This window comes from Tauraco erythrolophus, chromosome 26 (assembly GCF_009769465.1).
Source record: "Tauraco erythrolophus isolate bTauEry1 chromosome 26, bTauEry1.pri, whole genome shotgun sequence".
In the NCBI taxonomy this organism is placed as follows: domain Eukaryota; kingdom Metazoa; phylum Chordata; class Aves; order Musophagiformes; family Musophagidae; genus Tauraco; species Tauraco erythrolophus.
Window position 1 is genome coordinate 4,795,736 of NC_141490.1, and position 14,359 is coordinate 4,810,094.

The window sequence follows — 14,359 nt, forward strand, 5'->3', positions numbered from 1 at the left end:
ACAGAGGGACTTTCGATTTTCTACCTACTTTCCATTGGAGTGAACCCTAATTCTCTCTTTTGGGGATGTGCTCAGCTGGGCACAAAGCTGTGCCAGGGACATGGTGGCGGGGACAGGGTGACATGGAGCTGTCGTGGTGTGCAGGGGGTTAGGAGTGGGGGCAAGTGGCATAAAGCAGGAGTAGGGGGAGGTGACACAGGTGGTGCAGCTGGTGCAAGAGCTGACAGTGGCACTGAGCCGGCACTGGGTGCAAGGCAGCAGGTGAATGTGACACCAAGCTGTGGCAGGTGGCGAGGAGGTGACTGAGCGGTGCTGGGTCCTGGCAGAGGTGACAGCAAGCTGGTGCAGGGGACAGGTGGCACGAGTGATGCAGAGTGATGGGGGGATGACACTGAATCTCTGCTGGGGGCACAGATGGTGGGAAGTATGCCACCCTGAGCTGATGCAGGGTACAAGGTTGCAGTGGCACCAAGCAAGTGGCAGGGACGTGACCCCAAGGTGGAGAAGGACAGCAGGGACAGATGGCACAGCTGGTGTTGGTCAGGGTGATGCGGGGTTGGTGCAGGGAGCGGGTGGCTCAGCTCATGGTGGGGGGTGACCCTGCTTGGGCACAAAGTCGCACTGGGGTGTCAGAAAGGTGGTGTATGGCAGCAGGGGCAGGTGGCAGAGCTGAGGACAGGGAGGTAATCACCAGGGCAGCGGGGCACATCTGGAGGCAGGAAGGTGATGCTGTGCTGGGGCAGGGGACACAGCTGGGAAGAGGAAAATAACGCTGAGCTGGTGCAGGGCGCACATCTGGAGATAGGAAGGTGATGCTGCAGCAGCGCAGGGGGCACCTCTGAGGACCGGGAGGTGACACTGTGTCAGGGCAGGGGGGCACATCTGGGGGTAGGGAGGCGATGCTGAGCCGGTGCAAGGGGCAAATCGGGGGTCAAGGAGGTGATGCTGAGCCGGTGCAAGGGGCAAATCGGGGGACAGGGATGTGATGCTGAGCCGGTGTAAGGGGCAAATCGGGGGACAGGGAGGTGATGCTGAGCCGGTGCAAGGGGCGCATCTGGGGACCGAGAGGAGACGCTGCTCCGGGGCGGGTGGCAGTGCCGGCCGGGAGGTGACCGGTCGGCGGAGGTGACCCCGAGCCGTGCCGTGCCGTGCCGTACCGCGCCGTGCCGGCGCACCGCCCGCCGCTCCCGGCAGTGCGCATGATACTGCGGCGCAGGGGCCTCGCGCGCGCCAACCCACCTTGAAACGGGCCCGGGCCGCTCCGCCGGCCAATCACCGCCCACTCCGCCGGGGCGCGGCCAATGGGTGGCGGGCGGGGGCGGCACCGAGCCGCTAAAGGGCGCAGGCTAGGCTGCGCCCCGCGCCGTGCGGCGGAGGGCAGGTGCAGCGAGGCGGCGGCATGGGCGCGGGCATGGGCGCGGGCATGGGCGCAGCGGCGGCGGCCGACGGCCGGCCTTGAGCCGCCCCTCCGGCCCGGCCAGCCCCGCGGCGGCCCGGGGAGCCTTGCCCCGGCCCGGCCAGCCCTGCCCCGCCCCGGCCGGGCCGCCCGGCGGGCGGAAGATGCTGCGCACCGGGGGCCGGTAGTACTATGATTTGGTATGTGGCCGCTTTGGTAGCAAGTGTGCTCGGCGCCCGCGGACTGCCCGTCCAAGGTGAGTGCGGCCGCGGGCCGTCCTGCTCCGGGATGCCCCGGGGGGGTGGGGGGTGGTGTCCGCCGGGCTCTGCGGGGCGGCCGCCTCTGCATCCCCCCCCGGTGCACCGTGTACCGGCTGCGGGGAAGATGTGCGCGCACCGGGGGGCTCGTAGCGGGGCGGGCAGCACGTCCCGGGGCTTGCAGCGGGAGCGGGGGGGGGGGCAGCACGCCCCGGGGGTGCAGCGCGCTGCGGCTCCGGAGGGGGTTTGCGTCCTTTCCGGCGCCTGTGCAGGGGGGGCCGAGCGCTGCCCGTGTCCCCGGGCGCCGCTGCTGCAGCGAGGCGCTGGCTCCTTCTGTATTCCCGCTACCGGCGGGAGCAGGGAGCGCCCGGCGCGTCTTCCCCCAGCGCTCAGCGGTTTTTTTTGGTTTTTTGTTTTTTTTTTTTTTTTTTTTTCTTTTTTCCCAGTGACCTCCCAGAGGGCAGCGGCTGCGACTCGGGAAGTTTGGGAGGGAGGAGCTGGCAGCAGCGCCCGGCCGGGCTCCCGGCGCTGGTGTGCGGCGGGTCCTGCCTCCCTGCCTGGGTCTGCGCTCGGGGGTTTGGAAATTCCCTTTGGGAGAAGGCAACGGGTGCGAGTCCTTGGGGAGGGGGGCAGGCAGGGGCCGGGCGGGCGGTTCTTGCGTCCCCCGTTTCTTCGCGCAGCCCCGGGGCGCAGGGCAGCGTTTGCCCTTCCCTGCAAGGGTAGCCCGGCTGGGCAAGGAGAAATGCAAAAGGGATCCGGTGCCCGGCCCTGCCCGTGTGCTCCTGGCTGCGGGTTTGGGGGTGACTTTGCTCCCCCCTTCCTGAGGGAGGCTGCCCTCCCTCCCCTCCTGACACTGCAGGCTTGCTGCTGTGCCCGGGGTAAACTGAGGCACAGGGTTGTCCAAGGTCAGGACGGAGACAGCAGCAGGGAATAACCCTGATTTTCCTGCTCTGGCTTCTTTTCCTTCAGCCGCCAGCCCCCTCCCTCCCCCCCAGCCATCCCTGCAGGGAGAAGGACAGGTGCCCGCTGCTGGTGCAGCATCATCTTCTATCCCTGACACTGGTACCTCACCGGGCACAGGGTGGTCCCTGCACCCTGGTGGTCCCTACCTGGGATAGGACCTGGGAGCTGCGCCCTGGGTGTCAGCGAGCCCTACCCGTGGGGATGCAGTGGCTGCTGGCAGCGAGCGATGCCTGGCTGGCAGCCACTGCCGCTCCCCTCCCCGCGGCATGGGGGAACACCGCCTCGGCGGGCGCGGGTGGGCTGGGAGGGGGGCACCTCGGCACGCACCGGGATGCCGCAGCCCCCCGCTGCATCACGGTGCTCCTTGAGCTCGCAGGGTCACATCTGCATCCCTGGATCCTTGGATGCCAGGGGGGTGGGAGGAGGGTGTCAGGATGGGGCCAGCCTTTTTGGGGGATGGGACCCATCTTGCTGCCAAGCCGTGGCCGGCTGCTGCCTGCCTGAAACGCATCCTGTGGTGCGGTGAGGATGGTGGTTTGCAGCAGCGGTTTGTAGAGGGATCCTCTGCCTCGGAGAGGAGCAGAGCGGCGACTGCAGCACCTGGGAACTTGGAAATACCCTGGAGCCGCTCGGATGGGGCTCCTGGACCGGTGCCAGGGTGGGCGGGTGGGTGCTGGGGACCCTGGGCGCGGGGGTGCTGTGCGTACGGAGCGGCGCGTACGTGATGAATGAGCGCGCCGTGAGTAATGCGTGGGTGGGCGCTGGGTGCGGGGGCGCTGCGGGCTGGCGCGGGAGGGCTGCGCGGGGATGGGGAGCCCGTGGGACTCACCCTGGCCGCGTCAGCCCCGCGCCATCCCCTCTTCGCGTGGGGCTGTCACCCTGTGTCTCTTGGGGACAGGGCTTTGGAGCAGGGTCGGGGCTCACCATGCACCGGTGCCCTCGCCGGGGCTTTTCCCCTGTCTGTGGCCTTCCTCCCTACGCTGCTGCCTCCTCCTCGCAGAGCCAGGCTGAGATGCGGCGGTGCTGGCCGCCGGCAGCCCTCTTGCCTGGCCCCGCTCTCCGAGGGCTTTCCAGGCGTTAATCGGCTCAGAGAGGGAAGGAGGGCGCGTTATCCCCTCTTACGGCATGGGGGAGGAGAGCAGGGACGTGACCACGCCGGGAGTGGGTGTCGGAGGAGGGATCCGGCCTCCTGGTATTCCTGGTGGTGCTGTGACGCCGAGGGGCTTTTCCTCCCTCTCCCACGAGCATGATGCAGTGCCATACGGATATGCGTGCAGAACTGGCAGGCACAGTTTGCAGAGGGAGGATTCGGCTTCACCGGCCCCGGGCGAGGGCTCCTGTGGAAAGATCCCCCCGGACACGGTGGCAGGTGATGCTCGCGGTGCTGACCTTGGCTGTTCGGAGCGGCTTGCCGTGGCGGTGCCGGCGCTGCATCCTGTGCTTGCTCCTGGTGCAGGGCTATCATACGTGAAGGCTGGTGCCTCTTTGGCCATGGAGGGGTTCAGACTGGCAGCCACCAGCTTTGGCACATGCGGCTTTGGACCCACTCTCCTCTGGCAAGGGGATGGTTTGGCACCGGGACCGGCCGAGGGGGCTGGCCCAGCTCCCGTTTCCATCCTTTCCCGGAGGATTTCTGCTCCTCTGGACCTGTTGGTTGAGAGCGCGCGGAGCAGGGAGGGGTGTGTGTGCGTTGGTTTTTGGCTTGGCTTGCTGGAGGGTTTTTGCGGTGATGCTTTCCTGGCTCGATTGCCTTGAAAGATGCAGCTTCACCGGTGATGGGTGAACCCTGCAAGATCCTTTCCGGAGTTGTGGTAGGATGGTTGTCTCCCATTCACCTCCAGCCCTCTGTCTTGGAGGTCATTGCTTCGGGCTGGAAGAGAAGCCCTGCGGATGGGCAAGCGGCGGGGCCATGCCATGCCGATGGAGGAGTCCTTCCCTCTCCCTTCCCCTGCAGTAGGCATCTCCTGAGCTGGGAGCCCTGAGCGACCAGCTGGCCTTTGGAAAAACAACTCCCTTCCTCCCGCTTCAGGATGGAGAGGCTGGCGTTGGTGGGAGGACTGCCTGAGCCAGGAACAGCGTGATTCAGGAGCTGCTGGCGGGCAGCTCGGAGTGCTGCCTGCATCCCCGTTATCAGTCGGAGGGCCGCGAAGGCATCGGGGTGGTACACGCTGCTCCGTGGGGAGGGCGGTGTGGGTCTGGATGGGCTGGGCTGGTGTTGGGGGCACAGCACCCTGGATGCAGGAGCAGGTCTCCCCTGGGAGCGGTTTTGGCTCCAGCTTCCTGCCACAGCTGCTCGCTCGGCCCTGTGGTGCGCGCAGGGAGCACGCAGGTAGCTGCTGGTTGTTGCTGGGAGATGATGGCTCCCGTGAGGCGGCTGCTTCATGGCACGTGGAGATGCTCTGTGCCGTGGGGTAGAGGGAGGGGATGCCGGGGACCCCCAGGTGGGAGCGGGGACACTGAGGTGACTGTGACAGTCGTTTTCTTGCACGCTCCATCTGAGCAGCAACCTGCAGTAGCACATGTGCTTGCTGAGCTGCCACCCAGCCAAGCACAATCCCACCTGTGCCATCCCAGGAAGCGGGGACCCATGGTGACAGACAAGGAGCTGCCGTGGGGTGGCACCCCAGGCTCACATGCTCCCCTGGGGATGCCAGGACAGCTGCCTGCCTGTGTGAGGATGGCATCTGCAGTCCCACAGGACACCCCTTGTCCCCCAGGAACGGGGTTTGAAGTCACCATCTCACAGTGAACGGGATGCTGAGCCGCCCCTCGCATCTAATCCCGCTCCTCCGTTGGCCCCGGATGACCTTGAGGCACGTCACTTGACCTGCGCGTCGCCCTCCATCCATCTGGAAAATCGGGTTTAAAACGCAGGAATCGCACTGAAAGCCCAGATGCTGCTTTCCAGCTGGAGGAAGGGGGGCGAGCGCTGCGCTCCTGGCCCCCCTGGCTGCCCCCTGCCAAGGGACAGGCAGATGCTCTCGGGGGGCTGCGGGTACCCACGGGTGGGGAACTGAGCTTGCGGTGGGGCGGTAGGGAAGTGGGGGGCAGCACTCCCACCACCCCACACGCTGCCTCGGCAGCCCAGGTCCCTGCAGCGGGTGGTCCCTGTCCCTTGCTCCCTGTGTTCCGTGGCACTGGTGCCTGCTTTGCTTCCCTGCTGGCCTCCGTGTGCCAGGCTGGTGGCTTTGTCCTCAGAGATCCCTGCCGTACCCTGCCTCCACCGATGTGAGCAGGATGTGTCACAGCAGATCTCGTCTCTGCTTGGCAGGGACGAGAGGTCCATAGGCTCGAGGCCTCGTGCCTGCTCCTGTGGCCATCCCCATGGCGGGACAGGGATGGGTATGAGTGCCTGGGATTGGCAGGGTTAGGACAGGATCCCCTCTCTGACCTCAGGGCATGGGTGTTTGCTGGGCAGGGCGGCCTTCCCAGGCTCTTTGCCATCGTCCCTTGGCCGTGGGATTGGTGTTTATCCCCGCTGCGAGCTGAGGTGCAGCGTTATTTCATTCGGGAACCTGCTCTGCCGCGGCCGTGTCCTCACGGAGCATCCACTGGAAGGGTCCTGCTTCTGCGAGTGCACTCGAGATGCTGGATACCCCCAGCTTCACTGAGTCCCGTGTTGCCTGATGTCTTGGGATGGGAGGAACTGGACACCCAGACCCGGGTAAGGGTCTTCCCAGCCCTGGCATCACCATCCCGGGAAGCCCGGCGGCGGCGCCTTCCCTCCTCTCCCTTTGGGATGCTGTTCAACTCCACCTCCGCATCTTGTATTCTTGCCTCCTGGCACGCGGCATGCTTTTATTTTTCCTGGATATGCTTGGATGACGAAGCCTGTTGATTACTTGTTTTTCTTTACGAGGCATCCCTCGGCTTCCTGCGAGCTCCCGCGCCAAGGGGGGGATTTGGGGTTCTTATCCCCGCCGTGGCTCCCTGATATTGACCCTATTTCCAAAGTACAGGTTGAGCCTTGAAACCCTCCTGAACTTGGCTGGGAGAATCAAGTGGGTTTAAAAATACCTCGTCTGTTTGCGCTTTGTTTCTTCTGGCGTCTGTGGGTTGTTTTCCAGCGTTTCCCCACAAATGTGGGGGTGAGAAACGCTGCTTTTAGCTGAGAGCTGCAGCCTCCATGGCTCACGTGCCTCCAGCAGCCGGGACTTGGAAGGAAAACCTAGTTGGGACTGGGAGCGCAGGGTTAGCAGGTTGGGAATTTGGGGACACCCGAGGAAGGTCTGTAAAACATCTCTCCGCTGCTTTCCTGATGGCTCCAGGAGTGGGGATGGGAGGGCACGGGGGCTGGTGGTGGGTCAGTGGCAGCTGGGGAGAGCCGAGGGCCGGTTAGCCGCCGTGGCTGCCAGTCGGCCGTGCGCGTGGGGAGGTGATGCTCAGCCGTGCGTGCAATTCCCCACCGGCCTTGCGATCAGACACCGGCGCTGCGAGCTGCCGGGGCTGACCTATTTTCCTCCGCCTGGGCAGCCCTGGCCAAACATGGGTCTGGCAGACATCACCCACCGGTTTGCTGGAGAGCTGATTGGGGGCTCCTGGTGTCGGGCTGAGACTGTTACTCCCTGGTGCCCATCCCCGAAGCGTCTGGGTGGCCTCTTGGGCGGCGAACTTCTTCAACTGGACAAGCATCAGCATCCCAGGCTGTGTTTGGTGCTCAGGAGCTGGAAACCAAGATCCCACCTTGGTACTTGGTGGGCTGGGGCACGCAGGGGGCTCGGGGAGGGGCTGGGGCTGCTGCCCCCTCCATCCTCTGCTGCCGGGGGAAGGCAGGAGCATCCCTTTGAAGGCGGTGAGGTGCTGGGGACCTGCTCGGGCGAGGCGGCCGGGGAAGCGCGCGTCCTTGGATGCTCTTGAGCAGCACGTGACAGCTGCTGTCCCCAATTGGCGCAGGGGGGGCCGTGGGCAGGGAAGGGGGTTCCCAGCCCTGCAGTGCAACCCCCCCAGGATGGGTGCAGTGGGATTGGGGTGGGTCCTCGGGGCTCTTTGCCGGGGTGGCAGGGAGGGCTGATGATGCTGTCAGGGTGCAAACGACTGAGCTCGTCGGTGATGTGGCGAGAAGGAGGGATGGAGAGGTGCAAGAGTGTTGTCGGGGGGCAGGAGCACGGCGACCCCCTGCCCGGAGAGGGTTCAGGCAGCTATGTGGCCGTGCAGGACCCCCGTAGCGGGGCCGGGTGCCTGCAGCGGGTGGGCAATGCAGCATCTGTTCACAGCCTCGCACCCTGGCATCACCCTCCTGCTGCCACCGGCCACCCTCCTGGTTAAACAGCTGCCATCCAGCCCCGGTGCCCGGTTTGCTGGTGCTGCGGGCATCAAGGATGCCCAGCCGGACGTTGGACAGTGCTCCTCTGCGGCGGCACACCTCGCAGTGAGGAGGGGGTTTCTGCTGCCGGCAGAGCCGGCTCTGCCCGCTCCCCTTCCCGTGGGGACACTCGGACGGTGAGCTGGTGGGGTGGCACGGCGCGGGCCTCTTGCCGGTACGCGCTTGTGCCAGAGCCAAAAATAGCTGGCGATGCTCGGCTCCCGTGGCGGGGAAGCGGTGATGTCACTCGCCGCCAATCACCGGCGGCCCCGAGGAGCAGCGCAGAGGAGTGGGAACGTGCTTCCCCGAGCATCCTTCCCCGAGCATCCCTCCCGGAGCAGGCGGCGGCCGGGAAAATGGGGAGCCCTTCCTTGGTGGGATGGGAGACGTGGGGCTGAACCCTGCGCCTGCAGTCTTGGGGACCCCCCTCCTTTGGTTTCCCTCCCTCCCCAGCCCTGGGTTTCCCTCTCCCTTTCTGAAAGCCGTAGTGTGAGGATGCAGCTTTGCTGCTGATGGTGAGAGCAGGATGACGACAGGCTGCAGCTGAGCGGGGAGGCACAGCCGGGGTGGAGCAGCGCCTTCGTTTGAGCCCGAGACCAAAGCCCTGTTTAATTATCCCGGGAGGAGCAGGGTGCCAGACTTGACACACAGGTCGCAGCCGGGTTTCAGGCCTGGGGCTCTCAGGGACATCTGAGGATGGGCGGGCTTGGCTGGAGCATTGCTGCTCCTGGGGCTCGGCACGCCCTGGGATGAAGCCGGATCGCTGGGCACAGCAGAGCCACGGGTCGATGGTCCCTGTGCGCTCGGTCCTGCTCGCCGAAGGATGCAGGGGCACAAGCGGGGCTGCAAAAGCAGCTCCTTCCCCACTGCAGGGATGTGGGGCAGCCCCGACAGTGCTGCTGGGTGGGGAGCAGCACAAGGCGTGCACCACGCACCCCCTTCTGCTGAGAGCAGAGGGTGCCCAAAACCCTTCCCAAGGGGTGAGAAGCCATCCCAGAGCAGTGGGTGCTTGATGGTCACCATCCTGAGTCCTGCAGTGACTTGGGGTGGCCCTGGAGCTGGGTAGAGGGGCTTGGGGAACCCCCACCCTTGGTTTCCGGTGGGGGATACCCATCCCTGGGGGATCCCCTCGGCAGACCCAGGTGTAGTCTCTGCCATGGCTGTCGCTGATTCCGGGGTCCGGTGGTGGGAGCAGCCATGTTCTCTTCCTTCGTCCCCTCGCAGGTGCCCTTGGCTCGAGGGAGGAGCCCGAGTTCGTGACCGCTCGTGCTGGCGAGAGCGTGATCCTGGGATGCGATGTGATCCACCCGCTCACGGGGCAGCCCCCTCCCTATGTCGTGGAGTGGTTCAAGTTCGGCGTGCCCATCCCCATCTTCATCAAGTTTGGGTTTTACCCTCCCCATGTCGACCCGGAGTATGCCGGTGAGTGCCAGGGGTAGGAGGGGGACGTGATGGGGATGCCCGGCTCCGCTCCATCCGTTCCTCTGTCGGAAACCGTGCGGGTGCTGCCTCTCCTTGCTTGCTTTCCACCCAGTTGGTTTTAATTAAGCAGCAGTGCTAGGAAGCCAGCTGGGCTGCGTGGGACGGGAGCAAGTGAGGCAGAGAAACCCAGGGTGATGCGTGGTGGCGGCGGCGGCGGCTGCTGCTGCTGCTGCGCCCCAGAGCAGCTGTGAGCCTGGTGGGGGGATGTTGGGATGCTGGGGATGGAGCTGGGGCCATGTGCTGGGTGGAGGTGGCAGGTTGGAGCTGTAGAGCACATGTTGGCTGCACACCAATGCGCCACCTGCCCCACGTGGTGAGGTCTCTGAGGTGGGGACCAGCCCCCATGGAGAGGGTTGGCATGGTGAGGTAGGCCCATTTTAATGTACCATTCCTTGGCATTTCTCCACCCAAATTGCTCTCCTGAGAAATGCCGTGGCAGGGAGGATGCCAGCACCCGAGTCTGGGCTGAGCCCTGCCAAACTCATCTCATGAATGAGCGATGCCAGAGCCTGGTGCCTGCTGGAGCAGGGTGGAGATCTGGTTTCCTGGGCTGTACGCAGGGTCAGCTGAAAGCCTCCCTGCTTTTTGGGACGCTCCCAGGCCGGGGAAAAGCTTTGGGGCACGTGCTTGCGTGCCGGCTGTACCGCTGCCAGCCCCTGGCTGGGAGCAGAAGGCCGGTGTCACTGCGGGCAGACGCCGCTCGAGGCACCTTGCCTGGCCACGGCGGCTTACTCTGTCCTCCCCGGATGGGCGAACACGTGTTGCCTGCTGCCAGCGACCGGCAGCACCGTGCCGTGGGGCTCAGCCAGCCCCAAAACTGGGGAAAGTGGGAGACACTGCAGCCGCTGCGGGCTGGGGTGTCCCCTGCAGCGATGCTCTTGGTCCTAGTGGTGGTGGGGGTCCGTGGTGGGGTCGGGGGCTGCCGAGCCGACGGCTGTGCTCTCTCCGCAGGCCGGGCCAGCCTGCACGACAAAGCATCCCTGCGCATTGAGCAGGTGCGCTCCGAGGACCAGGGCTGGTACGAGTGCAAAGTGCTCATGCTGGACCAGCAGTACGACACCTTCCACAACGGCAGCTGGGTCCACCTCACGGTCAATGGTGAGCCGGGGGGCTGCGTGCGGTGCCGAGACGGGCTTCCCTTTGATTCCTGACCGACGCCGGAGCTCAGCGTCCGTGCCTTGCAGGCGAGCGAGCCCGAAGCCATCCAGGCTGACTGCTCCAGCCGGGGTGCACTTCAAAAGGGGCCGGCTTTTATTGGGGATCCCACGGTTTAATTACACGGAGCTCGTTTAAAGGAGACACATCAAGACACGGGGCTGGGAACGAGTCTGCTCTTACCGAACGGATCAGAAAGATCTTTGTTTTCTTGAAATTCAGATTTACTCAAATCACTTTTTTCGTTTTATTAAGGCTGCGTATTAAACTAATTAGCACATTCTCAGTCTCCACATCAGGAGCGGTCTGGATTTTTAGCCCAGCACCGGGGCTGTCCCTCTCAGGCTGGAGAGGGGCCGTGGGTCACCAGCAGCTCCTCACTGGTCTTGCCTGACCTTGAGCAATTAATTGAACCTTTCGTGGGGCAAGGGGACGACAGCTGGGCTGCGGCACGGAGCAGAGCCACCTAATTGAGCCCAATTAACGAGCGGGAGCTTTGCAAGCGGGGCTGTGCAGCACACCAGCCCTGTCCCTGCCTCTGTTCCCCCTGCCTGCTAATGAGCTCGGAGGGCTTGGGAAGGAGGGCGAGAGGAGGAGGATGGTGCCTGCTTCATCTCCGCCACGTGCACGGATCCTGCGATCCGAGGGGCTGGAAGAGGCCATCGGTGCCCCAGGTGCCTTGTGCTGCCCTGGGCTCAACTCCCTTTGCAAAACAGGGGTTTTTGGGGGGTTTTATGCAGCATGAGGCATGCAGGGCCTTAATAACGAAATAATAACCGTAATCCTCCTGGCCTGAGGAACTGCTTTCAGGGGGAAGGCTATGGCTTTCCCCCAGCATGTTACAACGCTTAATTTTCTTAAGGGAAAATAAAAATCATTTTGGGAGAAACAAAATATATGGTTTTTTTTTTTCTTCCCGGGCAGATTAAATTGCTAACCTGTCTTCCTCGAAAGTGGGCTCATAACAACCGCTGGTAATTAGGGGCGGGCTGTAATCCTGCCAGCCTCTTTAATCAGGAAGGAGCCTTTCGATCTGCACTGCGGTGTTTTCCCGTGTTTTGACAATAGCGAGTTAATGTGCAATGAGGGGGGACATGGTGCCGTGCCCTGGAGTTGGCGGAGGGGAGAGGGGGCAGGGCTGGGGTGCGGAGGGGATGCCCTTGGCAGGTGTCCCCAGTGAAGCCCCCTGTAACAGCCGCTCTCATCTCCATAGCCTTGTTCGCCTTTGGGGTGGTCCCAGCCCCGTTTGCAGGTGGCAGCCTCCCCTCTGTCCCCGTACCCCTCCCCAGACCCGCAGTGACCGTGGGTGGAACAGAGGGGGTCACAGTGGTCTCCCCTGCCCCGCAGCTCCCCCCACCTTCACGGAGACACCGCCGCAGTACGTAGAGGCGAAGGAAGGCAGCAGCATCACCTTGACCTGCATGGCGTTCGGGAACCCCAAGCCCATCGTCACCTGGCTGAAAGAGGGAGACCTTTTGGGTCCCAATGGCAAGTACCAGGTAGGTGGGTGGCAGGGGCTCCCAGCCACCCTGCTGGCGGGGATGGCATTGGCAGGACCACGGTGGCAGCAGCTCGGCTGTGCCTGGAGTCGGGCGTGCTTTCTCAGCACTTCTCCATACTGAGATGCCTGTTTCCTCCCCCTCCATCTCTGCTGCGCAGCAGCTGAGGCTGGGGGGGTTTTGGGCAGGGAAGGCTTTGCCTCCCTCCCAGGGTCCTTTTTGCATCCCGGGGGCTCCAGGGCAGAGATTCCCCCCTGAGCTGTAATTGGTAAATCAGGCATTGGAATCAGTGCAGGCACTAATGAGAGTAATTAGGAATCATTTGTTACTAATTGGAATAGAAGGATGAGGCAGAATGAGGTGGGGGGGAAAGCCTGGCTGGGAGCAGGGCTCCCTGTGCATGGAGGGGGGCTGCTATCCTGGGGGTGCCAGTCCCTTGCCCATCCTTCCTCTGCTGCATCCCCGGGGAGGAATTCAGCCGCTCCGCTTGCCGCTGCGAGGTGACCCTGTGGGGAGGATGGTGGCTGAGCCGGGATCTCCCCATTGTACCCCAGTCCAGGGGGTGGAGTGGGTCCCTTGGGAGCAGGGGATGCTCCGGCAAGGCATCCCGCTCCTCATGAAGTGCTGATGGTGCCGGGGCGCTCGGCAGGAGTGGTTCGGAGTCTGCCGCCTGCCAACCGCTTCTGCGGGAGATAAATGCCTTGCGAGGGTTATTTATTTATTTTATTTATTTATTTTTCCCTTCCCCTTGGCGTTGAGCAGAAACACGTGTGTTGGTTTATTAATATCCCAAGTCTTGCGGAGTGGGGAAACCCATTTCTCATCCGGCCCTAAAAGCACCTGCAGCTTTCTGCTGCGGGGAGGGAGGGTGCAGAGCCAGGGTTTGGGTGCAGAGCCAGGGTTTGGGTGCATCCCCCCCAACCCTGGCGTTCCCTGCCGATGCTCCAGGGTCTTCCCTTGTCGTCCCCAGGTGAGCGACGGGAGCCTGACGGTGCTCTCCATCAGCCGGGAGGACAGGGGTGCCTACACCTGCCGCGCGTACAGCATCCAAGGGGAGGCTGTGCACACCACGCGCCTGCTCGTTCAAGGTGAGACCTTCCACCTCAGCCCCTCTGCCTCCCCGGGGGGCTGGGAGGAGGAAGGTCCATGTCTGGAGCTCCGTGGCCGTGCCGGCGAGCAGCTGGGCACTATGGCCACTGGGTTTTCTTGGGGGAAGAAGGGAGAAAGATTGAGGCTGTCACAAACACCTGGTTGGATAGTGATGATGCATGGCAGGCCTCCCGCTCCTCTCTCCCTTTTTTATTAAAGAAATTTTTAATTAGGTCAACAGCTACCAGCGGAGAGAGAAGCGTGAGGTGTCCTCTGCTCTGCTTTCACCACGTCGTTGAGCTATGGATGCTCGCTGCCGGCTCCCGGCAGTTTCCATTTTCCCCTTGGGTTTTTCCCTACGGGTGATGCGATGCTGGAAACGTGCTTGAGATGAGGGGAGATGTGAGCTTGTGTGCCCTGGGAGAAGCAGAACCACGGGGGCCCCCTCCCCAAAGCTCTAGAGTTTAGGGAATAGCAGGGCCACCGTGCTCCTCAAGGTCAGCCCCTGTGCCCCGTGATCCTGGCGCTGTGATGGAGCTGAGCAACCTTTCTGGGGGCACTTGTCCTGGTGGGGGTGACAGTTTTCTCTCTCCCATCCAGGACCTCCCTTCATCGTTTCCCCTCCGGAGAACATCACGGTCAACATTTCCCAGGATGCGCTCTTTACCTGCCAGGCCGAGGCGTACCCCGGGAACCTCACCTACCTGTGGTACTGGGAGGAGGAGAACGTCTACTTCAAGAAGTGAGTTTGCAGCTGGCAGGGTGGCACATCTTCCTCCTCCTCCCAGATCGTGATGGGGACCACCAACCAGGTGGCCATCGCCCCCGGGTCTCCCTGTGATCCTCCTCCCCTCTTCTCTCACAGCGACCTGAAGTTGAGGGTGCGGATCCTGATCGATGGGACGCTGATCATCTTCCGTGTCAAGCCAGAGGATGCTGGAAAATACACCTGTATCCCCAGCAACAGCCTGGGCCGCTCGCCATCGGCCTCTGCCTACCTGACGGTGCAGTGTGAGTGTGGGCAGCGGGGCCCGATCCCGAGGGAGGGGGCTGGACGTGATGATTCCTGGCTCCGAGGAAGCTGCAGAGGCTCCGTTGTCCCAGTTATGATACTTGGAGGCTCGAGCTGACGTGACAGCAGCCTTTGGATGAGCACACAGCCATCCTCAGCGAAAGGCTGAGAGCATCCCGCGTGCGCTCGTAGGGCACGGGCAAT

At 63.6% G+C, this 14,359-nt stretch overlaps 1 protein-coding gene across 2 annotated transcripts in view; it reads left to right on the forward strand.

The window, feature by feature from the left end:
* Positions 1-1,588: 1,588 nt before the first annotated feature.
* The window catches only part of IGSF9B (immunoglobulin superfamily member 9B), a 37,963-nt gene continuing 25,192 nt past the window's right edge, over positions 1,589-14,359 (forward strand). For both annotated transcript variants that reach the window (XM_086626975.1, XM_086626976.1), the window contains exons 1-7: positions 1,589-1,652; positions 9,143-9,340; positions 10,352-10,498; positions 11,903-12,054; positions 13,025-13,142; positions 13,744-13,885; positions 14,009-14,154. In XM_086626975.1, coding sequence (XP_086483101.1) covers positions 1,589-1,652; positions 9,143-9,340; positions 10,352-10,498; positions 11,903-12,054; positions 13,025-13,142; positions 13,744-13,885; positions 14,009-14,154 — 967 coding nt within the window. The remainder of the gene's footprint in view (positions 1,653-9,142; positions 9,341-10,351; positions 10,499-11,902; positions 12,055-13,024; positions 13,143-13,743; positions 13,886-14,008; positions 14,155-14,359) is intronic.